The sequence below is a fragment of the Ciconia boyciana genome, chromosome 3 (genome assembly GCF_034638445.1).
Source record: "Ciconia boyciana chromosome 3, ASM3463844v1, whole genome shotgun sequence".
Classification (NCBI taxonomy): Eukaryota; Metazoa; Chordata; class Aves; order Ciconiiformes; family Ciconiidae; genus Ciconia; species Ciconia boyciana.
This window is the reverse complement of record NC_132936.1, coordinates 22,502,527-22,528,128: the sequence shown is the minus strand read 5'-3', so window position 1 is coordinate 22,528,128 and position 25,602 is coordinate 22,502,527. Positions and strand designations below refer to the sequence as shown.

The 25,602-nt window shown below is 39.0% G+C and overlaps 1 protein-coding gene across 8 annotated transcripts in view; it reads right to left on the bottom strand.

Moving 5' to 3' along the window:
* Positions 1-25,602, bottom strand: part of SH3YL1 (SH3 and SYLF domain containing 1) — a 50,998-nt gene that overhangs the window by 25,215 nt on the left and 181 nt on the right. The window contains exons 1-9 of one of the 8 annotated variants that reach the window (XM_072855114.1): positions 25,452-25,595; positions 13,089-13,199; positions 11,946-12,059; positions 11,383-11,447; positions 8,042-8,154; positions 5,305-5,433; positions 3,223-3,385; positions 2,480-2,552; positions 1,701-1,757 (exon numbers count right to left, since the gene is read on the bottom strand). In XM_072855114.1, coding sequence (XP_072711215.1) covers positions 1,701-1,757; positions 2,480-2,552; positions 3,223-3,385; positions 5,305-5,433; positions 8,042-8,154; positions 11,383-11,447; positions 11,946-12,059; positions 13,089-13,199; position 25,452 — 826 coding nt within the window. In that variant the 5' untranslated portion in view covers positions 25,453-25,595. The other 7 variants (XM_072855115.1, XM_072855116.1, XM_072855117.1 and 4 more) reach the window with 7 other exon arrangements.

Sequence of the window (25,602 nt, the reverse complement as noted above, 5' to 3'; positions counted from 1 at the left end):
GAGACATTTCTTGCAGGAAGTGTCATTTACACAACATCCTATTACCTCTTGCATTCTTCAGAGATAAGCTTGCGTATTTCTAGAAATCATTAGGAATCCTCAGTAGTAGACTGATTGAGTCTACATTTTGATTTCAAAGAATCTTGAAAGACATCAATAGATGGCTCTGGAAGATTTCTACCTTGTCACTTGCACCTGAATGGAAGAACGTTCCCTTTAATATAGCAAACGTGTGTGCAAGTTTTTCCTACTGCTTTAGAAACCTCTTCTCAGTTGGTCAGGGTTTGGTTTTTTTTTAGACTGGGAAAGTTTAGTTTTAATGGCCAGAAGACCAATTTTTCTTTCTTTTTGGATGACAGCTGCTAAGCACAGATCACTAGAGTCATCATTCTTTTTCTGGTACAAGTCCTACAGCACAACAGCAAATTTTGATTCTCGGGAAGTCTCTGACCTGCAGAAGTCACATCAGCAGCTCAGTTTAAGATCCTCCCATGTTGGTCCCCTCAACACACACACACCCCAACAGCATGTATGGAGAGAAGATATGAAGGAGAATGTAAAGACAATAACATATATAATTTATCTTAATTTTTAGTGAAACTCTCTAATTACATGAACCAAGAAATGAAAAATACAGTCATGATTTTGGCCTTCAGACGACAGAGTTTAAATACTGTGTTAAATCAGAGTACTCTGCCCGAAATAGACTTTTCACTGTGATCTATTATCAAGCTTGATTTTAGCTCCATTTTCAAAAGTAAAAAAGAGATCTTGTTTCATTTTATTTTCAAGTGGTGCACGCAATATGTGAAAATGTGTGTACATGTTCACATATATATACACACATATATATGTGTAATACAGAATGCCTCGGTCTTTGTTTTGGTCCTAGCAGAGACCACTAAAACATTTATCAAATGGACAATATATTTCATGGGAGAAATAATTTATTTCACTGACTTTGAAACAGCTGTCTTTTACCTGTGAAAGATGAGACTCCTGGTGGGAAAGAACACTATAGCAGCCAAATGAACATAACCACTTTGATAATAAAATTTTTCCTAACAGATCACAAGTTTCCAGATGATGGGCCCCACAGTTCATGAGTTACATTGCAAATACTACCCAGTAAGATTCTCCTGTTAGAGCTGAAACTGCTTTAAGGTTCTTAAGAGAATCAGAATAGAACAACGAACAAGTAGTATCTTTTTAGTATAATGCAGAGTTATCTCAACTCAATATGAAAACCTCAAGGAGTATAACTGCAATGGAAATCTGTGTTTATGCCAGCATAATCAGATATGACCTGTGGAAGCACTTTTTAATTAAAACAGGAGTTATAGTACCTTGCATAAGGACTTGGACACAAGCTTGTTATATCAGCTTTCTTTTTTTACTTCAATTAGGTGGTAATGTAAAACAGTTTTACTACTTTCAGTGCATTTTTCAAGCTCACTGAATAAAGCAAAAGAACTTTTGCTGTTCAGAAAAAGAACATCATTGTTGGAACGTAAAGCCAGGGAATAAGATTCACATTTACAAAGTATTTTCAGAAGAGCATGCAAGACCTGAATCTCATTTTAACACATGGACAATAAAGAAAAATATGGCCAGATATTGTTAGGTGTCTTCCAAAGTACTTTTAGGACTTCTTAGATTCCACACTGCATTAATAAAATATGTGTAAGCTTTGTACTTACCTATAGAGGCATAATCATTTGGAAGTTCAGGATAAAGTTTATTTGTATTCTTTTTAGCTGAAAGAGAAAATTAAGTAACAAATTATATGATACACTAACATAAATTGTTATATTTCATATACTGCTTTTCTAATACATGTTCAATAGTTATAAAATGATTAGAGTTATCGAAGGAGCAGTACAGAAGAAAGAAATAAGGACTTTACATCCTTGTCCAGAGAAATAAATCAAGTTAACAGCAGGAGCTGCACAGTAAAGCCTAATTTTCAATGAGAGCACTTTGGTAGGCAAACTGTTATGGAGTCAAAACTCTGCCTCCTCTGCTCTACTGTAAGAACTCTACCTATTAAAAGATAATGACAACCTAAAAGATAAATTTTAGTTTTCTAGAAACCAGAAGTTTCTAGAAGTAGGACTAGCAGTTTCTAGTAGGACTATTCTTTTTACTAAGAAGTTTCATTGTACTGTGGGGCTTTTACGTATCCAATAAACATGAATGCTTCCTTTGAACTATTACATGCTTCTCTAACTATACAAACACTACTTTTATAGCAAATCTGTCAGATAGAAAAGGTTTGTTAACATAAAACAAACAAACCTTTTACCCTTTATCACTCATGCCACTATCCCAACATGCTTTCAGTGTTTGCCCACAGAAGAGTATTAACAAAATATTTTTAGAGACAGCTACTACTATAATAATTGCATAACATTCATTAGCTTTAATGCTCTAATTTTATATATAGAATAAATAAATCATTACCAAAATGTTTTCTAACCTGGTGGTGATGGCCTAACAGTGGGTTTAGGTGGCTCTGGTCTCAATGATGGTCTAGCAGGTGGGTCATTTACCTAAAATGCACAATTTTTTTAAAAAAATTGCATCACACCTGGAAGTGGATTGTAACTTCAGAGCCTAGAGGTATGTCAAGTTACACTGGAAAAAAATATCACTCTTTCTCCACTGAAATGGTATGAACTCAAGAAGCACACTAAAGAAGTAGTGACATACACATGACTGTAAAGTAATTCAACATGGATTTAACAAAGATGAAAGTAAATAATTGTCTATCAGTAACATCAACATCTACAAGAAAACATCTTCTACAGTTCTCAGTATTGTAAATGTGATTGTTTGAATGGAAGACAGAAAAAGTAGAAAAATGAAGAGTATCCACATCAAACCTGGTATGCCGATTATTTACAGATTAACTTGATTAGGAATAGTTGAACAAGCTTTTCTAATCATCACCTCAGATTTGATTATGTACTATTATAAAAACAAGGATATATTTTGTTATTCTGGAGGACACAAAAGAAAACCAGCAACATTCTCATCCAGAAGAGCTTACCAGGGCAATACCTGAGCGAATGTGTTACATGCTGTATCTGCAATGTGTTACTCCTTTAAGCATCCAATAGAGAACTTAAGAATGCCACATGAACATCAACATCAATGTTACCACTGACTAGAAACAGTTCAGGAACAGAAAAAGCCTATGTGAAAAAGAGGTGCACAAACCCTTCTTTGTTCCCTTACAGCTTTTCCTGGATTATTTTTTTGCTCTTCATTTTCATACACTTCAGTGAAGGATGCTAGAGTTTCATAAAGATCTTCTGCTTGAGCAGGAAAAGGCACATCACCAAACAAGATGGAACTAGCCCGAATATCCTGCCCATAAAACCTGATAAGAAAGAAAAGATGACAGGTATTTGATCATCATTACATTTCAATGTCTAGATGAATCCATCTTGTGCAAATGTTCCTCCCGCTTCCCCAGCCCTGCATTTCTCCTACTGATCATCTATTGAGAAATGACAGAACTAGTTTAGTGCTGTAAATTTTGAATGATAAGTAATTGCAGCAAACTTGAATGCCTGTCTACCACCTTACTTCAAAATGTTCTTCACCAGCAGTATTTTGTTCCTGGTCATGCAGAATACCTAGACCATTTGAAAGCCAATCATACAGCAAACTGAAGAAACACATACCACTTTTGCAAAACATTGTAATAGATTCCTTAATGATGTAGTAAAATTCCTTAATGGAAGCACTGGAACCTCAATTTTATGAATGCAGATAGCAGAAAATTACTGACATGCTGTCATTAAAATCAGTATTAGTCTTTGCTGATATTAACAGAATCAAAGTTTTCATAAACACAGAACATACAAGTGCAAGACACTCAGAGGTTCCTTGGATTTTAAGCTTAATAGGCTGCACAAAGGAAGCAGCATTTCATAAGCTGGGTATTTTCTCAAATTCAGTGATGCTCTAAACCAGATTTTTTTTATTTCAAGTGGCCTAAAAGAATATTTCTCATTATGCAGTAAATACCTCAATAGCTGTCTTCTAAGATATTGTACTGGGTTTACATGGCAAGGTTTTGGTAGTGGGTGGTGCTGCAGGCGTGGCTTCTGTGTGAAGATGCCAGAAATCGCCCCATGTCAGACAGAGCCAGTTCCAGCCATCTCCAAGATGGACCTGCTGCTGGCCAAAGCTGAGCCCATATTTAAGAAAGGGTAAAAAAAGCTGCGCAACAGCAACTGGGAGAGAGGAGTGAGAATGTGTGAAACAACTTTGCAGAGACCAAAAGTCAGTGAAGAAGGAGGGGGAGGAGGTGCTCCAGGCACTGGGGCTGAGATTCCCCTGCAGCCCGTGGTGAAGACCATGGTGAGGCAGGCTGTCCCCCTGCAGCCCATGGAGGACCCCACGCCAGTGCAGGCGGATGCCCAAAGGAGGCTGTGACCCCATGGGAAGCCCGTACTGGAGCAGGCTCCTGGCAGGACCTGTGGACCTGTGGAGAGAGGAGCCCACACTGGAGCAGGTTTGGTGGCAGGACTTGTGACCCCATGGGGGACCCACGCTGGAGCAGTCTGTTCCTGAAGGACTGCACCCTGTGGAAAGGACTCATGCTGGAGCAGTTTTTAAAAAACCTGGAGCCTGTGGGAAGGACCCACGTTGAAGTTCGTGTAGGACTGTCTCCCATGAGAGGGACCCCCCGCTGGAACAGGGGACCAGCATGAGGAGGAAGGACCGGCAGAGACAAAACTTTACGAACTGACCACAATCCCCACTGCCCATCTCCCTGTGCCACTCAGGTATAGGAGGCAGAGAAGTTGGGAGTGAAGTTGAGCGCGGAAAGATGGGAGGGGTAGGGAGAAGGTATTTTTTAGATTTGTTCTTATTTCTTACTATCCTACTCTCTTATTAATTGGCAATAAATTAATTTCCCCAAGCCGAGTCTGTTTTGCCCCTGACAGTAAATTGGTAAGCTCTCTCCCTGTCCTTATCTTGACCCACGAGCTTTTCATCATATTTTTTCTCCCCCATCCTGTTGAGGAGGGGGAGCAATAGAGTGGCTTGATGGGCATCTGGCAGCTAGCCAAGGTCAACCCACCATAGATATATAATCTCTAAACATTCAGCATCTTCTCAATACCCATTGTATGATGTCCAAATTGAAGACACCCTTGCCCCTCAAGAAACTCTAAAGTCAGCACAGTATGTTCTCACAACAAACTCTTTTTCCAAATTGAATGTGTCCTAGTTCATTTTGTCACTATGCCTTCACTGAGTCATCTAGATTTGAAGAGAACTTACTTGCGATTTGTTTCTTTCCTTTCAATTAAACAGGTTCCTTCCAGAGATACACCTGCAAATAGTCCTCGAGATTTGCAGTATGTATAGACAGCAGCAGAGCTCCTCAGGGCAACATCCCCTTCTAAGTTTCTAGAAGGAAAAAAGTTTTTGTTGATAGTCTTCAATACAGCTTTGCAATGTGAACAGCAATTGTCTTTTTATTTTAATCCTACCAAAAGCCACCAAGAGTTTCACTTCCCTCTGTTCTTACAAACTTTATTGAATATGTTCAGCTGGGTCAGACTTGAAATCCATTTTCAGTTCTTAGTTCAGACAGGACCCAGTACAAATTAATTAATTTGTTTGATAAGGTTTCCTCTGAAACACAGAACAATGTTCCCTCATCTGAATGCTCCATGTTAGACCTTCTTGTACATTCAGCAGTCCGAAAATGATTAACCCATGTTTTAATTGTGTTTTAAAACAATCTGATTATGTTCATGGTGACTTGGAACTCTATCCAATATATCCAAATCTTCCTTGATTTTATGAGGCCCAAACCAGCACAAAATATTTCAACTAAGGACTTATCAGACCTCAATAGAACTGGAAGATTACAATGTTTGTCCTACACAGGATCACATAATATTTTAGGTTTGAAGACGCCTCAGGCAGTCAGCCAGTCCAACCTCCTGCTCAAAGCGGGTACAATATCAAATTGACATCTGGTTGCTCTGGGATTTGTCTAGCCAGTTGTTGAAGACTTCCAAGAAGAAAGATTCCACAGACAGTCTGAAAAACCTGTGTCAATGCTCAGTTATACTAATGTTGAAAATTTTTTGTGTCATATGCAGTCATAATCTTCCTTGTTTCAATATATGACCACCATCTCTCGCTATCTTGCCATGCACCTCAGTAAAGAGTTGAGGTCTGTCTTTTGGTAATCCTCTGTTGGGAATGCAGCCTCTTAGAAGACCTCAAGGTCTCCTCTCCTCCAGGTTAAATATGCCGAGCTCCCCCAGCCTCAGAGTTCATATGCTCCATGTCCCTGGCCATGTTGGTAGCCCTTCACTGGACGCACTCAAGTTCATGAACATCCTTCTTGTACTGCAGGGCCAAAACTGGACACAACATTTTAGGCATAGTCTATGAAGTGCCAAGTAAAGGGGAATGATCACTTCTCCTATCTACTGGTTACAGCTCTGTTGATGCAGCCCCCTACACTGTTCACTGCCTTTGCTGTCAGGATGCCCTGCTGACTCAGCCTACTGTCTACCAGGATCCCAGCACGTTCTCAATAGAGCAGCTGCCCAGCCTGGCAGACCCTGCCTACCTAACTGCAGAGGGTTCATCCAACCAAGGGTGCAGGACTTAGCATTTGTCCCTGTTTAATTTAATGATGTTTCCTGTTGGATCTTTCCTCTGCACTCTCTAGGTCCATCACTCTGAACAGCGGCCCTACTCTGAAGTGTATTTGCTGCACACTCTGATTCGGTGTCATCCAAAAATTTGTAAAGCGTATTTTACATCTGCTTCTCCAGGTCACTGATAAAAATATCAAGCAGGAGAGGTCCCTGAAGATCCTCCTGAGGAATTCCACAGAAGCCTGGCCTGTGAGTACAAGATGAATCATTTACCACTGTTCTTCAAGCCTGATGATCCGGTTTTTCACCTATTTGCTAGTGTGCTCCACCCTGACACCCAGGCCACAGTGTCCCAACCTGGACACAGGGATGTTTCAGGACAGCATACTGAACGCCTTGCAAGGCGGATGACATCCACTGCCTTCCCCTGATCCACAGATCTATCTCATCTGTGGAACAGGTATCATCCTTTTATTTTTTCAGAAAAGATGACAAAATGTCAGTAAAAACATCATCAAAACAAAGGTGTAAGGAGGCATATGTCCCATGAGAAGAGTCTGGAGAAGAGAAGACTTAGGGGGGACCTAACAGCAGCCTTCAAGTATCTATGAAGAAGCAATCAAGCATATGAAGCCAGGCTCTTTATAGCAGTGCATGGTGGAAGGACAAGAAGATACGGACATAAATTGAAACAAGAAATTATTTGATTGGATGCAAGGCAAAACTTTTCACAATGAGGACAGCTGAGCAGTAGAGCAGATTGCCCAGAGAGCCTGAGCTGTCTCCATCTTTGGAGGTTTTCAAGACTCAACTGGAATAAAGGCCTGAGTAACCTGATCTGAAGTCATAACAGACCTTGCACTGAGCAGGAGATTGGACTAGAGACCTCCTAAGGTGCCTTCTAAATTAAATTATTCTGTGATTATATCATCTCATCCTTCAAAGCAAGCTGGCTTAAGCAGTTAGGGTTTAAAAGTAATTATTTGATGTATTTTTTATTTATTGTCAGGCAGATCTGTGGTGACAGAAAGCACAGGCCCATAGGTCAATGAAAATAATAGTTCAGTCAGGCACAGTAGCACCTGTGCTCTTTATTGAGCCTAGCCAAGCAGTCTCCTGCAAAAAGAGAATAAGCATCAGAACACTTTCCTTCTACCAATAAATGCCTTTATCAGGAAAGAAAAAAAGCAAAAAAAAAAAGGCAACAAGTGACTGAAAAGGTATAACATTACAAGAACAATATGATCCAGTCAATATACAGGTTGCACAGGTTTTTTTGTAATATATCAAAAAAAGTCATGTGAATGTTTATATATAGCTTTAAAAGCTATCTTCCATATTTAATACTACCCCATATTTAAATCTACCACATATTAGGAAAGTATTTTACTCACCTCCCCAGAGGTCCAATTGCCACAGTAAGATTTCCTCCAAGTGTAAGATTCCCTCCTTTGGCAAAAGCTTCTACTGCTCTTTCATGATTCAGTATGATCACTAAGTCTGAAACCTATAAAATATCAAATAAAAGTACTATACTTTTTAAGAAGAAAGTTAGAACAGCATAGGAGAAGAATCTTATGTTTTGCAGGAAAATGGAACATTGAAGCATTGAAAATATTCCCTTCCCCAAATGAAAACTAGCTCCAGATTTATCAAGGTTTTAATTCAAGTGAGAATCTCTCATTCTCTCAGAGAATTACCTCCTTTCTTGCAAAGGATTCTTCTGAAACAGTTTTCATAACAAAGTTGATACTTTTTCTGCAAGATATTTAGAAACTAAAAGTCCTTTCACTTACATTTTTAAACAAATTTGACTGACTTTTTTCAAGTGCAGATATGGTCAGTATGTGATAGAAAACAGCTGTAACAAACGCTATTTTAATTCAAAATTTCCTAATTAACAAATTTTTATTTTCGACGGCTTTTGGAAACAATTATGAAGGCATTTTCAGATGCGAAGACAGATCAGATTAAGAAAATAATTTTGATCCTTCCATAATTGAATTAATAACAGCAAGACAGAATTTAGTAAACAAAAATTACTTATTTGTCTGTCCAAAGAATAAACAACAATAAAAAGAATACAGGTTTTCCCATTACTGACAAAATTTTATTTTCTTGATCAAAAATTAGGGGTTTAATATATATCTAAGTGTGTATGTATATATATATATGAATTAATATTTATTTTTTTAAGACTTGAATATATGAGATGTAACCAATTTCTTCAAGAAACTATTAAACCAAATAACTAGAGAGCTAACAAAGTATTTTTGAAAGACTCAAACACAAAATGAAAAAAAAAAGAAAATAACTATTTTTAAAAGACTTTATTTGCCTGGGTAGTGAAACAAAATGCATGTATCAAAGAACTTCTAGTACTATTTAAGTTGATGCCTATTACCATCAGTACTGTAAAACTGTAACTCTCTTCAATTTAACATATTTCAATATAAGTCTCTTACAACTCTTTTCCCAAACTATGAAGCATTTTAAAGAAGGAAAAAGTCCTTCAAACACAAGCATGATCCTCTAAAGATCACCCTATCTTACCTGAAAGCTCAGTAAAAACTCTGTATGTATTAAAAAAAAAAAATACTGCAGCAGTACAAGCCTGTCCAAAAGAGCAGATTATACTTTCGTAGCTTACTGTGATGGATTATTTTTTAAACAGATGTGCCCAAGGACTACCAGGCCTGATCTTTCATCTGATGGACTTGACTGAAAGCGAGGTTCAGAAAAAACTTTCAACTTACCCCAAATTCCAAAAAATGACAGCAGGGAATACAAAAGGAAATACCAGATTATTTGCAAAACAAGGCTGGCCCAGAAGTATTACGCGCAGTGTAAGAGAGGCCTTTGTTATTAGCCCCCTGGTAACCTCCACCCCCTCCCAAACAAAAGATGGCTGACTTGAGGAGTTTCTGAATCATCCAGGGATGGAGAGAGGATGTCATTCAGGATGCTGCTACCTCCTCTTACCCATTAAGAGGATGAATCCATAGCTAAAGCTAAATGAATCCACAGTGAGAAAACCTTCAAGGAAAGCATTTAGATTAATTTTAAAATTGGTCTTTAATTTGAGGTACCAAGTTGTTTCACTTGGAAAAACATGCAAATACTATGACTTCTGAAGTCTGTGACTTCCTTCTTGTTTAAAACCACCCATAAGTACCACTACAACTATGTCAACTATAGTCTCTCCTACAGGAATAAAATTCAACCGATTTCTACAAGGTTTAAGTTTATATATGACTGAAAGAATGCTGAAACTGGACTGTGGGCTCCTAAGCCACTTAGGTGTTTCAAAACAGCATCTATTCTCTAGAAGAAGTGAATAAGATTGTGTTATAATAATGCCAGTAAGCAAACAGTACTTTGTAAGCTGACTAAAATTTCAAATGAAGGGCACAATATCGCTCAGAAAAAACACCTTCTCGGAAATAGCTTCTGTATTGAAATTATTTGAGTAAGTATCAATAGTAAATGGTTAAATTATCTAAAATATCAGATGGAGATGATTAAAGGAAAAGTTTCATAGATTAATCAAAGCATCTGAAGAGTCTGTTTCATTGTCATAAAAGCAAAAAAAACCCCCCCAAAACCAAACCCAAACCCTAGGGCTCAAACTCAATGTTTTGTAATGCATTAATATCCTGTAGCCATGAAAACCAAAGAAAAAACCCTTACAAAAATTAATAATTTTGCATTCACAGCATCCTTTAAAAAGTGCATAGTAATAATGCCTGAGATCACACAGTGGACAATGAGGATACAAGAAAATATTGATCCATTGCTCATTATGTAAGTGCTGGCTGACTGGCTGTCAGGACAGGGATAGCTGGCTAGTTGTAGGAGACAAACTGGGGGCTGCCGCATACTACCCAGATCAGCTATGCACGTATTATTCTGAAGAGCAGAATGCCCACAGCAAGACATCTTGTTGGCAGCATACTGTTACTTTGATTTTCTTTGGGAATTGGTAGAACAGAAGCTAAACAGAAAGAAAAGAGAAGGACAAGACTGGAGGGTAAGGTGGGAAAGAGGAGGAAAGATGGAAACAAACACAGGTGACGGAGATGTGAGGAAGAAGAGACAGGAAGCAGAGGCAGAGAGTTGTCAGGGCTCAGATCAATAGGATTTCTCTGAAGAAGTTGAGAGCCCCTTACTCAATCATTTCTGCTGGCTGGAAACTGGCTCATTTTCTGTAGCATTCCTTCAGAGGAGGCACAGTCAGTTTTGGTACTCCCAAACTGAAGGGTGAAGTCAGTAGCCAGAAGTTTGAGTGGGGAATGTGTGCTGTACAGTAGCATTAACTAGGCTCCGTTTTACTCCAGCTTCAATTCCTTTCACTGTTTCTTGACAGATGAGAGTCCTTGTGCTCTTTAACAAAGCATTTGATACAGTATTAAGTATAGGTTACTTTTAATTAACTCCAATTGGCTTATATGTGAACACTGACTGGAAGTTTGCCATAAGGGAAAAATTCAGTCTGCTAGAAGTGAGAAATTGAGGAAATAGCTGTTATGCCACTTCTTTTCCTTTAAATCTCTCCAAGCAATTAGACTGATCAAAACCCCATATTTTGTTTGTCCTGTATAAATTAATTTATAATAGCTCTTTTTACACAGAAAAATAGATCCTACTCTCTCACCAACATTTAGATCTTTGTCAATGCATTTTAATTTCTTGCAAAAAAAGTTACCAACAAGTTATTTCAAATGTGAAATTATACCTCAATTCCAATTTCAAATCCACCACCAAGGCCAGCAATTCCTATTGCAGAAGGAGCAGACCAGGCTGTCATGCAAAACAAGACAAATTTACAGAAGTTTTAACATGTTACAAGAAATACTGATTTGATTATTAGAGTTCAAAAATGCTAACAAGTTGACTGTTTAAAACTATGTTCACAACCACCAGAATGCAATCACATCACTATACTGGTTTACCCCACTGGCAGGAATGTAACAAATACAAACCCTCATTTAAACAAATCTTTGTTACAAATTACTTATGATACAGTTGTCCATGACTGGACATAATTCATTATTCTAATGAATGTTAAACTATAGACTTTTATATTTCAGACTTTTCTACAAAGATACTGAAAGCATTGTTTAAATCTGGTCCAATGTAGGCACAAAATTTTGAAGACAGCTTTCAAACCAAACATTGTCAGCTATTGGCTTGACGCCTCACACATCTCGTGTTTTATGCTATGAAAAGAGTTAATGAAGAAAATTTTTTTTTCCTTTTAATTCTCCCATGACGTACAAAAGGAAAATATCCACTTACTTCCATTAGGAAGACGAGCTAATACAATTCCACTTCCGCCTCGAGCGGTCACCAAAAATCCAGCTTTGATAACAGACAAAACTGCAAGGCCTTTGGCTTTAGCTATTACATGGGCTGAAACAGCAAAATCATTTATTCAAGATCTTCTAAGAGTAGTTCAAAGAGAAGGGGAAAATAAAACTCTACATGTAACAATAACTCATAACACATAGAACACATAAAAGAGTCAAAGCAACACAAAGAGTCGAAGCAAAAGCTTAAAGAAAACTGCAGTAAAGCTGAACTGCTAATGACGCCTCCAATCCATAGTCAACCACAAAGCTAGTCACAGGTTACATTAGCCTGCGCTGATCTCTACACTGCCACAACTGCTTCACCTATCCCAGTTAGCTCATATAGAATTAGTTAGCTTATTGCCACAAACATTGTGTGTGAGTACCCTTAGCAAGATAAAGAAGCAGTAAGTAGTTGACATCCATGTCTCTACAGGTTTTTGGAGGAGTCTGAATTTAAATCACAGAGGCACACAGCAGTGTAATCAGCTTATATCATGAGACAGTGTTTGTGGCAAATAAAGTGTCATCATCCTGCAAGTCTTATTACAGGCCTTCTGGAACATAATAGTTATAAATTCAAAGCCACACCAGATGAAGGAAGACACTAGGAGAAACAGAATAACAATTGCAAAAATAAAGAGGACAGCAGCAAATAAGAGTGCTTAATCAGTATCAAAGGCAAAATGTACCCTGATCTCTTTCCTTCAACTTACTCCCACCTAACTAATTCTGATAAACACAGATATTCAAGAATTAGAGCTACTATTCCAGGTTCTCCCTTAAGAACAGACATTCATAGGGTGAGCATGAAACAGTCCATCCACCCCAGAGAGAAGCCTTCCTGTGCAGATGCCCTGTGGCTGTAAACATGCAAAAGATCTCTCCCAGTAAGTAATGTCTGCCTAGAATACAGCAAACTGAAGCCCTTTACTTCCAAAATATTTTCACAAAAGTTATGGCACCCTAGATCTTCATTCCTCCCTAAGTTATGGTCAGTGAAAACAGAGGGAATTGGTAAAGAGAGCAGGATTTCAAACCAGGGGAGCACTGGAGGTTTTAGCTGAATCAAAATATTTTCTTTACTCACGAGGTATGATTTTATCAGGTCCATTTCTGGAAGTTATTTCTGTGAATTCTCGTAATATTTTAGCTGCCTTTTTAGCTTCTGACTTCAAGTTGGAAGGTATAGGGTTATTCACTGTAAAACATGAAAGAAGTAAGAAATTATGTCTATGGTCAGTTCAGGATAGCTCATATAAAAATAAATCAGTGTAATTTGTATGGGGAAAGTGATTCTTTACAAATGAAGAGTAAACCGAACAAACCAGGAAACAGCAAATATAAGAAATTATCTTCTGCATCAGACCCACATTTTGTCTCTGATGGTAGTAACAGAAGATGCCACTTAGGAGGAGCACACAAGCTCGGTTCTTTTCCGCAATCTGTTCCCCTTGCAATTCCTCAAAATCCACACTGATAAAAGCAAGGATGTTGGAGATGCATCCTTGGTTGCTCCTGTCACTATTTATTTATGGGCTTGTTGCATATGAATTTGTCTAATACCTTTTCAAACATGCTGATACTCTGCAGCAGCAGTTCACTACCCGCTACTTAAAGAAATACTTGATCTATTTTAAATTAATCTACTAGTTATAGTGAATGCCTGTGAGTTCAACTCTCATTAATTCTGGTGAACAACTATTGCCTCCAACTTATCCACTACCTTCATGCTTTTATAAATAGCCACAGCCCCCCAGCCTTCTCCACTTCCTCAGGAGTTCCAGCCTTCTTAGTCTCTCCTCAAGGTAGTCACTCCATCACTCTGATCACTCTACTTGCTCCTCTCTGTACCACCACCAACTCTGCTGTCCTTCAAACCCGCAACTGTTGACCAATGAACACACAGCACTAAAAGGTTAACATATCTGCTCTCACTGTACATTAATGAATGGTATTTCCTTTCTCCTCACGAGATTTCTCTTACAGAACTAAACTTGCAGCGTGTTCTGAAAGTGAACAAAATTCTGTTTCAGACCAAGAAATTTCCTTTAGAAACCTACTTCCTGTTGAAGTGCTTATGAATATTTTATCTCCAATGTGATCCAACATAAGCAACTCTGTAGATTTCAACTCTGGAAAAAGTAGGGATTAGGGATAGATTATGTTTGCTTTATAAAGCCTTAGACTACAGTAGCAAACACAAAAAATCTTGACATTTACCCCCCAAATCCACAAGATCATAACTTCTGCAGGAGTGTTGATTCTGTTTAGATCTACCAGATCTGCTGTCATTAATCAACTACTGAACAGAATCAAGTGTTATAATATACTAATATTCTGCAAAAGTATAAATACCATTTTATGTATGAATAGCATCATTTCACCTGTAGATTTGCAAAAAGAGGCCTTAGGGCAGATAAAAAGATATGACTTAGTCTTGATTCTTACATCTACTAAAACCCCTCAAAGCTATCACTTAAATTATTCTTGTTTTCCTGTCTGGACATATCAACACCCACTATTTCCAAGTTCGTCAGCAACAAATTGTCCCAGTAATACATGAATATATTGTTAGACCAAAGATGCATCTAGCCTCACGTCTTGTCTCTGAAAAGACCTAGCAACAGTATTTCCATAAAATTCCAGTGTTCTTAAATTCACAAAAGCATAGAAAAGACTGTGCATAGAGAAAGAACTTTCAGTCAAAAGTGGCCTAGATTTTTAACTGGTGTTCCCTGAACATTCATTCACCTCTTCACTCTGGGCAACATTCCCACCCAAAGCCATGAAGGTGAGGACTAAATACATTTTGAGATTAAGTCAATGAAGCTTGGGGAGCAATTCAGCTCAGACTAAGTGAAACACCTAGCAGCAAGTCAGCCAAGTTTCTGTCCAGGCTCCATTGACTAGAATAGGAATTACACCTATACTTTTCGAAGTGAAGTATATTCTCCAAGCAAGAAGGAAGACTCCCAGAACAAGACAGGTTTTGACAGCTGAGACTTTGAACTAGCTTCCCTTGTGAAAGCTTGTAGCAACACTGGGCTTTGGTGAAAATGCAGCACCTGTAACATTGGAGAGTTTGAAGTGACAGCGGCCATCACGAGGTTGTGCAGAAGTATCAGCCTCTGGGAACAGAAGGAAATAGATGCATAGAATGCAACAGACTAAACTGTGTTGTGGTAACAGAGAAGACACGCTAATTCTGTCTCCTAATCATCCCTTCTATTTGCAGAAAATTAAGATGATGGCCAGGTCCCCATGTGAAGGGATAGGGGAAGGAGAAGCTCTAAACTCTAAGAGCTCAGGACTTTCAGAAAAAGCTATTAGCATGTGCAATTTTCTCTGACTATTACGGCACTAAAATTGTAAGCTAGCTTGCAGGAATTTTGAACATGCATTTCTTCCTTGGTTCACCAGGTTGGAACCTGACTACAGGGACACAGCAAGAAAAGAGGCCAGTGTAGCGCAAACAAAACATGAACGGACAATTGCTTTTGGTAGATTAACAAACTGAGCTGGAGCAAACGTCTCCATTACTTCTGTTGTTTGTACTTGACATTGCATTTTCAAGGTCAGAGGGAAACATTGCCAGCGTGTTGTAAGAGAAAAATAGGAAGATTTTTGCTTTTCTACAGACATAGATAAAGGCAGTCACAAAAAGCATATTGCAACACCATTCTTCTCAAGAAGGCGTGAATAATACACTTCCAGCATATGATAACTTATAATTCACAATTAATATTGTAACACACAGAGAGTGGCCATTTGCATAATCAGGTGAACACTTTTGTATGTAGGTATTCACTTAACATATTTTAGAAGTCAAGGCCTTGATTTTGGGGAGGGTAACCTACCCCGTCTTTCCAAGATACACATTTAATGGTACTTAATTCGTCTTACTGTTCAATAAGATTAAAGTGGAAGATATGCTTCATTTTAACTGTGGTAAAATGGACAGTTACATGCCTGACCATGCCAGACTCCTAGCAAAGTGATCAAGACAATCAAAATAAGATGTGTGCACACTGGAGATAAAAAACATTACGGAGATAAAGTAAGCATTATGCAGCTTCCAGACTACAGAGAAATAAAATACACTTCTATGCTCCTCTCACTGTCCTCTTCCTTATTTTTGCATGCATTCCTTCCTCTCCTTTGCTTATCTTTGGCCAACCTCAGATTTTGAGGAACATCTCCAATTAATTTCTTCTTACTACTAAAAAGAAAAAAAAAAAAAGCAGCTCTTATTTCAAACAGATTAGGAGAGAAATCCCCTAGCTAAGTCCACTGAGAAAACATGAGATGTTTTGAGATCTAAAAGTCTGCAAACAAGAAGAGATGAGTTAAAAAAAAATTACAGTTTTCATATGCATTTTCAGATTCAGAATTGCTTCAGAAAGATTTGACAGTTACCAGAAAACAGTGTGTGCATGCTTATGAGCATGCAGAAGTTACTATTTAATTGAAGACAACTCAAAGCTGAACTTCATGAGCCAGCAAATGTAACACTGTTACTACTACCTCACTGTCTCTTCAACTCTGACTACATTCAAAATCAGGTTTTGGTTGCACCTTGGGAGGATGTCAAAGTAATTCTTTGGTCAGCAGGAGGGAGGATGTCAAAGTAACTCTTTTCAGTGTTTACTTTGAAAGTTTCACAAGATACCTCAGGCTGACTCCATGATTTTCCTACCTGGGTTATTTTTGTCCTGGTGTTGCTATTTATCTGCACTATGGTTCTAAACATTATATTCCCAAATGCAAACTTTGCACAGAAGAATAGCATTGCTTGAGCAAGCTGAAAATTATGTACTTCCACTCCAATGCCTCTAAAAGGGTATTCTTTGTGCCACATGTTGTGGGGTTCCTTTACTACCAGGGAATAGGGGAGATGGAGAGAGATTCCTCATCTAGCTGTACAAAACAACAGTAAGCATGAGAATAACCTAACTTCTCATCCTCAAAATAACAGCAGAAACTTTACTTTCTCCCTGTATGATTTGTTGTCTACATCAACATTTCTTCTGCATCCCCTGGATATCTATAGGGATTCTCACTTCCATTGTCCCTTGCTTTTTCCCTTCCTGCCACAGACTGAAGCAATGCAGGATTATTTTTCTGGACTAAGAAACAGCAGGAGGATTTGACAACAGCATTCTGCCAGTTACTTTGCATGGAGCCAGATTTGTGCATTTTCAGAAGCAGGCTAAGAAATTGATATTTCTAAAGCACAGCAGAGATACAGAGGGGAGGAGAGGGAAGGACAAAAGGAAGAGGTTGAATGCACTGTCAACTGAAGCTCAAAGCTACGCCTTGTAGAGAAGGGTTGCAAGTAAGATGACATATCTTAATTTAGACAGCAGCAGGTACAAAACTTAAAGTGACTTTAATTGGCAAGAAAGCATGGCACAGAAAGGTTTAATAACAATGGACAGGATTGACAAGCCAACTGTTTAAACATTTTCATTGGTGAAAAACAACATAGTTACTCAAAGTGGCTACCATATGATTCTTTCCATAGTGGCTAGTTTTGAGTTCCTTTATTTACTTCCAAAATGTTATGCAGATACTAAGGAACTAGCAGGATGCCTACAAGCGTCTTGAGGAACTGATGACTTGTTTAAAAACAAAACAAAACCCACCAAACAACAAGCCAACACCCTGGCCTTAATTACAGCTAATATGATGCATGATAAAGCCTGGCTGGACTCCCATTTTGCTAAGATTGCTAAAGCAACAGCAAAAGAAATCTAATATTTTTATCACTGAGGAAACAGGAGGGTTTGGCTCTCCCTCTTAGGCCATGCCACACTCAAGATTTTGTTGACAGAATTCAAGATTAAATAAGGACACAGCCAACAATCAACATTAAAAAGGCAAAGTTTAATGGTTAGCTTTATAGCATGAGTGAGCCCTCACTCCTACTATCAAATTTTAGATCAATCAGTTTCGTAAAATTTTGTCCAAAGGCAAAGGATATTATGCATTTTCATTAAAAAAACCCAAATAAGTGGAAAATTGCACAAATATGTCAAAGATAAGTCAAAACTTTTTTTTTTTTTTTTTAAGAAGTACATGGAGGTTTGCCCTATAAAATGGTGGTGTTTGCCCCAAAATACAATAGAAACAAAGTTACTAAAGATTATAGTGAAGGTTAGGGACAAAATCTTGTTTCTACTTATTTTAATCACTATATAAACTGACAAAACTGTAAGTGGGATTTCTGTGACATCAAAAATGGTGTAAACTTCTGTTCACCTACCAAATTGTCCTCTTTCCCCTCAAGCTTACCTTAGGATTTGAACTGTAAAATTATTTTCTTAAAACCTGATTTAATAGTGAAACTTCATTGAACAGACATTATAGAAATATGTGCTCTTTAATAAAAATATTGTACTAAATATTTAGAAACAAGCAGAATTTCCATGTTCCATTTACCCCTTCAGTAACATAAGGAATAATTCTGTAGTACTGTCTTCACTATTAGCTTTTAAGTATGCATACATAATTGTCTGTTTTGTATTCAACCAATGCTCAGGAAAGAGGTAACCAGGAGCAATAAGACAATAATATCTATCAGGAGGATATACTGACTGATGGATGTGGAATGCCGTGACCAGCGAATGCTCAGCTGGGAGCAAGCTTCATTTGCACTGCTGCTTGTTGTTGAAAGGAGAAGATATTGAGCATATGTGAGTCAGCAACACAAACCCCACGGGGGAATATCACACCAAAATTGATTAACTGCTTAATTTGTAAGCTGATGAGGCAAGTGCGTCAGCCTCTAATTTACATTCTGACTAACAGTAATAATGTGTTGGCTGAACATTTGGTGAAATTATCTGAGCAAGGTGTAATAAAGAATAAAGCCTTTTTAGTTAAAAGCTATAACTAATTCTGATATAAACAAAATTCTGCTGAATATGAACAGATGAAACAAAGCATCGTGGCATTATGAGAAGTTGAACATCAAAAGTACAGTTTCAAAGAAGATCGATGATAAAGTAGAGACAAAGCCTCACATGCAGATTTCATACATATGTTGCCCATGTATGTATGAGCTTTGAAGTATTTTGGTGGAAGGTGGTTTGGTTTTTTTTTTGTTACAAAAAGAAGAAAAAACAATGTCAAATACCTTCTATGAGCCTCAGACAGTAATTCAGTCTTTACTTTCACTTCACTAAAAAGCTCAGAGACAGCACAAGAATACACTAAAACATAGCTGATTTGCAAATACCCATGGTTATAGCAGCAACATCAATGCTAAAAAGCTAGTATGAACAGAGAACATTCAAAATTATAAATTAAGAACATTCACAAACATGAGAACTAGCATAGTCAAGAAAGGTTAAAGAAGAATATCTAATGGGAAAGAGAAACCTGAAAAGCAAGCCAGTGCAGCATTGGAGAAGAGCCTAAACAAGAGATTTCAAGTCAGCATTACAATTAAAGAGATGAATGTAATTTTGGTTTCACAAACGTGTAACATTGTGGTACTGTGGTAGCCAGCTCCAGCCCTGGGATTCATCTGGCACTTGGAATTCCTAGAACAGCGTGCAAGACGTGCATTGTAAGCATTTTACCTAGCCCAAGAAAAAGTGATTTAGAGCAGTGGATGACAAGCAGCAGACTATGTTAAACATGTTTCCATCAGTCTCCCTCGATTTACTATTTCCAACACTTGAAGCTGAAGGAAGACAGCAAAGCAGCCCAGGTCAATGAAAAGTCAAGAAAAGATCTGTGGAGTCCAAGGAAATGGCAGTAGAAGTTGAAAAAGAACCTGAAGGAAAAGGATGGAATAAAATAATGGCAATAAACACCCCCTTTAATTGAGACCCAGCAGGCTCCTGCTGTCAGAGCCTGAGCTCCATACTCCTGGTTTTGGAGCCAACACCAACAAGCAGATACTGTTTCCTTGAGACTCCAAGAAGCATGAAAGAGGAAAGCCTCAGAACGTGCACTTTGATCATCCTGCTGGAAAGCACTAATAGTACCATTACCATCTACCATTCCCCTCATCACTTTGATTCCTGATATTTTACCAAATTTCACAAAGTACTGATCCTCAACAAGCTTGGTGTGAGTAGTTAGCGCTATGTCAGAGATAGTAAGAGTTGTGGCAGGGTACAAGTACTTCAGCAGGAACCACATGGCCTTGCAAAGTCACAGGTGAGCTGCACTAAGACTGGAAGACTCTAACGTGTGCCTTCACAACCCTAAAGGTTTTTGTACTGTGAATTAACATAAGTATTCTTTCCTCCTTCCCTACCCTGAATAACAAGAAGTTTACTGGATAATATTGTATTAAGAAGCTGGTGCTGGCAGCGGTGGGGGAGGGAGAACAGAGCAGAAAGGTCTGCAGAACCTGCAGCCTTCAGCATACAGAAAACAAGGAACTGGACATATTTTAAGGTTTACGTAAGACAGATAGAAATATAAGAACAATCAGATTTTTATTCTCAAACACTGCATTGGAAGGCAGTGAAATGGTGCTTAAAAATAAAACTGAAAATTAAAAAATGCCACTCTTATCCACGTTAAAAACAGTCTGTTTTTCCTTGTTTCACCTGCAATAACCTGCTAAAGTTAGATGCTGACGACAGCCTGTGCACATGAAGAACCTCATGAGCATACTAAAGTTACAACTAAACTCAGTCTTCAGGAACTCAAATATGAAAAAGGAATGTCACATAACAGAAGACAGCACCTTCTCTAAAAGGAAAATAGCCCAACAATTGTATTTCTCAAAAAGGAGAATCTCACAGACATTTCTATCACTACATAAAGCTAAGATATTTACAGTATTTTGAAGATTTTTTTTTTATTGAATGGGGGAGAGGGCTATAATAAGAAATCATTCTTGAATTTATGAAGCTTACATTTCAAAAATTACATATATATATTTATATATTTAAATCACATTAATTTGAGGGGGAAAAAATGACAAATGCCATTTTAAAGATTAGTACTTCTGAAAACCTGTATGGAATCTTGCATTGCATCTGTATGCTTATTCCAAGACAGCCAAGAAGTCAGACAACAACGACGAGAAAGCCGGTCATCTACATTTGGATTTTGGTATGCAAATACACAGTATGAAGTCAAACCAAAACCTACACAATCACAAGTCTTTATTCCAAAAAGAACCACTTCAAACACAGAAGCCTTTCCATTGACAGAAATGAAGTAATGGAGACAGAGACCAGATTTCTTCCTTTGTTCTCATCTCTGTAAGCCTGTGTTTTCGTTGTTTTGGGGTTTTGTTTTTTTTTAAATATATTACTCTGAGTTATGGAAATCAAAATACCTTTGAAGATAACTCAAAGGAAGCCAGTATTATTGGTAGCATATAACTGTGGTAACTCTGAACCTGGAAAGGGAAACTGCCCCACCCCCAACCTGCACTTGTACTACTTTTACTATTAGCCAGTGTTCCAAGGCAAATTGCTCTTTGCAGCCTTTATAAGCACCTCACTTTGGTTTAGGGCTTTCTGCTATGACTTTTTTTAAAGGAGAAAACTTCTCTTTCCTGGTCAGTTTTTTAGGCTGTTGTCCTTTAAGCACAGGGATTTTGTAAACTCAAGCTTACAGAGATACACACTGAGATACTAGCCAATGACCTTTCTGAAAGCAAAGCAAAATTTATTTGAAATGCAGTAATTACATAAAATAACACATCAAAAAATAAGCTTAGCCTCTGCACAGGCTATCTGAATAAATTAAATTGTATGAAATATGATAAAAGTATTTATGCCTGTTAGCTATGTCAGTGTCAATACTGTCATGTATAGTGTCCAAAAGCATACAAGGTTTTTGGTCAGCTGCTAATGTTGACAAGCTGTCTTTTCAGATTTTGCTACCAGTTATGTATGCACTTCTAGACCATGGGAGCTCAATGTTTTTCATATGGAATATCCATTTTTGTTAATGCTAAAAAAATGCCACAACACACAAAAAACCCCATGCCTGCAGTTTCATTGTGTGCATATTTTTTATTATTTTTCTCAACAAAGAGGAAAGGACTTAACTAATCCAAATACAAAGTGCATCACTTGGTAACTTAATGGGGTATGAGTTCTCAATCCCACTTTGAATTAACTATTTCCTTGTGAAAAGTCAAAGAATTTGGAAAAAACCCTGTAACACACACAGTCACCCGCATTCTCAAATGCATTGATGAGTTGGGTTCCCAGCAGTTTTTGTACTGAAGTCAGCTTGGAAGAAATTCTACATAGACATGCTGAATTTCCTCTCGTCTCCTAGCAGGATGAACTTTCTGATGAGAGTTGGAATATATGAGGGTAAAATGATACTGACACAGCTGAACAAGGTACTTCAAAGAAAAATGTGTTGCCTTTGTACATGCAAGATGTTTCAACTAGATGAGGTCTCCTTACTTCTAACAAACTATGGCATGTGAAGACAGTCACTATCTGAGGCACAGCTGAATCAGAGGATTTGTTCCAAAAAGCACATCACATATCTGTTCAACTGCATGGGAGGCAGAGCAGTGGAACACCTGTAGCTAAACATCTTCAAAAATACTTGCAACTTTTAGCCATGACAAGAATGCTAAAATCTCAAGTCCACAGGTCTACAACTGAGTTGCAGCCTTTGCACTAGAAGAAAGGATAAACACAAGGGGCATGGGGAAGAAATCACTCAGTTTGTACAAGGATAGTCAGAAAACAGCACTTTCAAGAATATAGAGACAGTGGTACGCTCTAACACAAGAACCAAAGGCAGAGTTACCTTCAGGATTGTTTGAGACTAACAAGTGAATGCTTCCAAGAATTTGTACTACAAGAATTGCAGGCTTGTGTTCAAAACATGCCACCACACCTATCCATTCTGCCACCCAAGCCCTGGGAAACTGTCTACCTGAAACCCTTTTAGCAAGGCTTTCAGATACACTTATTGTAATATGTTTGATGTGTAAACAGTTGGTACCAAAGGGGTTGCATGCTGTCCACCAAGCCAGATAAGTATCATGACCAAAGCTAAGTGAGAGCTAGGAATTCAGTTCTGCCTGTCTCTCCTCACGTTAATACCAGAGTTAGTATGGTATGTGAAATTTAGACATGGGGGTAAGGGGAAAATCCCAAATGGAATCCCAACTTTGGCTTGCTAACTCTATTTTAATCACAAAGAAAACATTTCAAGGCAACCCAAGCAAGTAAACAAGTACATTAATCTTTGCACAAGAAAGCTTTAACTAAAACAAAGCTGTGATTTTAAGAACAAAATCCTAAAAACCATCTTGTTTATCTTCTCACCAGGGACAGAAGCATAGTGACAACAAAAAATGTGACAGACTACAACCCCAATGTGCACTACACAATAGTCCTGTATGCTACAATAATAAACTAAATTAAAAAAATGTTTGGGCACCTTAACAAAATATAGACTCCAGCTATTTCCTGCAGAAAATATTTAACACTTCTATCAGTAAAACTGCCACTATCATTCTGTCCCTCTCATTTCTCCATTTCATATATGTCCCAATTCCCTACGTGCACCAGTCAAATCTAACAAGTTCCTAATTCGCACAGTGAATAATTTCTACAATTAATCACAAAAGAAACATTTTTTCAAACAAAAGGAATAAAGAACATTTAAAAAAACCCCAAGAAGTATAAGTGCTTGATATTTATTAATCAAGAGTTTGAAGACTTCTACCTAAGCTCTTAAGATTGTCTTGTTCACAACAGTGTTCCTCTCCCACTAAGTCATACAGCCTATTCTTCACAGCAGCCTTGCATTACAGGCTCTTTTACAACTATGTAACGGATGTTTAAAAACCCTCAAAATATAGAAAGCTTATCACATCAGAAATAGTAATTCTTAGCGATGAGAAACCATGATACAAGACAAACAACAGCAGTGAATTCTGTTACAGTTCATTTCAAAGGTATGACGTTGACATTAACTGAAGAAGGTACAGAGTGTGACTCTCTTCCGATACTGAGGGCTGGGAATGCAGAACAATGCCTAAGATAACAATCCTCCCCACTCCCCTTCCCAAGACATGGAAACATGAAATACTTCGTGTCAAAGTTAGAGCTAGGCATGTGCCTACATGTAACATACACACATAAAAATACTGGGTTTTATATGAACTCCAGGATGGTATTTCATAGCACTCATTTCTATACACAGCCTCATTTCTCCCTGACCCACAAATGCATAGAAGGGCGGTGGTGGTAGGGAAGCTATTTCTTATACTGACACCTCAAGGCACTCCACTTGATAGAAAGCAGGAATAAAAGCACTCTACACTGCTCAGATTATATAGCATAGCAGAGCTACATGTGACAGTTACACAACAGACTCAATCTCGCCCTTCTCTCCTTTGCCGAGGCCACATCTGATAACCGAGCAGTGCCATGCCCCCCTTCTGGCTCCACCACCTTGCGCTCCCAACACCTGCAAGAAGACCTGCACGACAGCAGAGTGCTGCAGTGCATAAGGAGGGGAATGCTGGAGAAAGAACGAATGTTTCTGATTAACAATCATTTCCATTGCAAAGTAAAATAAATAAATATTTCAAAAATGCAGTTGTACAACTGCTTTTACGAAAAAAGTGATGTATGCAGGCCAGCATATGAAGTTGCATAAAAGGAAATGTGCCATTTGTTCCATTCCACAGAAAATACGCCATATATAAGCTTTTCAGGTTATAACGGTTAATCAGTCATCACTTTCATTTGAAAGTCACAGATTTGGCACAAAATTTAGGATCTGGCATTTTAATTTAACCTCCAAAGCGCTGCATTTTGACTGAAAAACAAGGCAAACAAGTCTTAAAAGCAGCAGAAGAATCCAGTCCCGGCCACACCCTGCCGTCGCAGGGCCGGCAGCCAGCGTTACACCACCCAGCCAGGTACACGGGATAGCTCAACAGACTGACGCCAGACACAAAAAAAATACTCAAGCTCTTCGGGAAAACGGAGAACGTATGTGCTCAACTTCACCAGCAGCGTGGTGAGGTCAACGCCGTATTCGACACTTCTTAATGGAGGATCCACCACGTGCCCAACATTGGGCGAGAAGGGAAATTAATGGAAAAACTAAGCGTTGCTCGCAGTGTAAGAGCACGTTTGCTTAGTTTGCGGTGAGAACCTGACCGGCTCAGCGCGGCAGCGACCCACGGGGGCAGGAACCCGAGCGGCCCGCCAAGGGCTGACTGGCCTCGAAGCGCCCTGCGCTCCGTCTGGGTGGCTCCTGCAGCGACAGGGGAGACAGGCGGCTTCCTCCCCTCTGCCATGCCCGCCCCAGCGCCTCGCTCGGCCGCCCGGCAGGAGAAGAAGGATGCGGCGGGCAGGACGGAGCGGGCCGCCGCCTCAGCGGGGGAACCGCGGCGGCTGCGGGCTCCCGCCCTCCTCGGCCGCCGCCGGGGCTTCCCCCGCTGGGGCGCCCGCCTACCCCCCCCCCCGGGGATACTCACTCCTGCCCGGGCCGGGACGCCCCCGCTTCGCTTCGCCTAGCTTCTCCTCACCGCCACCGCCGCACTGGGCCGCGCCGGGGCGGCCCCGCCGAGCCGTGCACCTGCCTCAGGTGAGGCGGGCGGGGCCGAGGCGGCCGCCAACCGCCTGCCT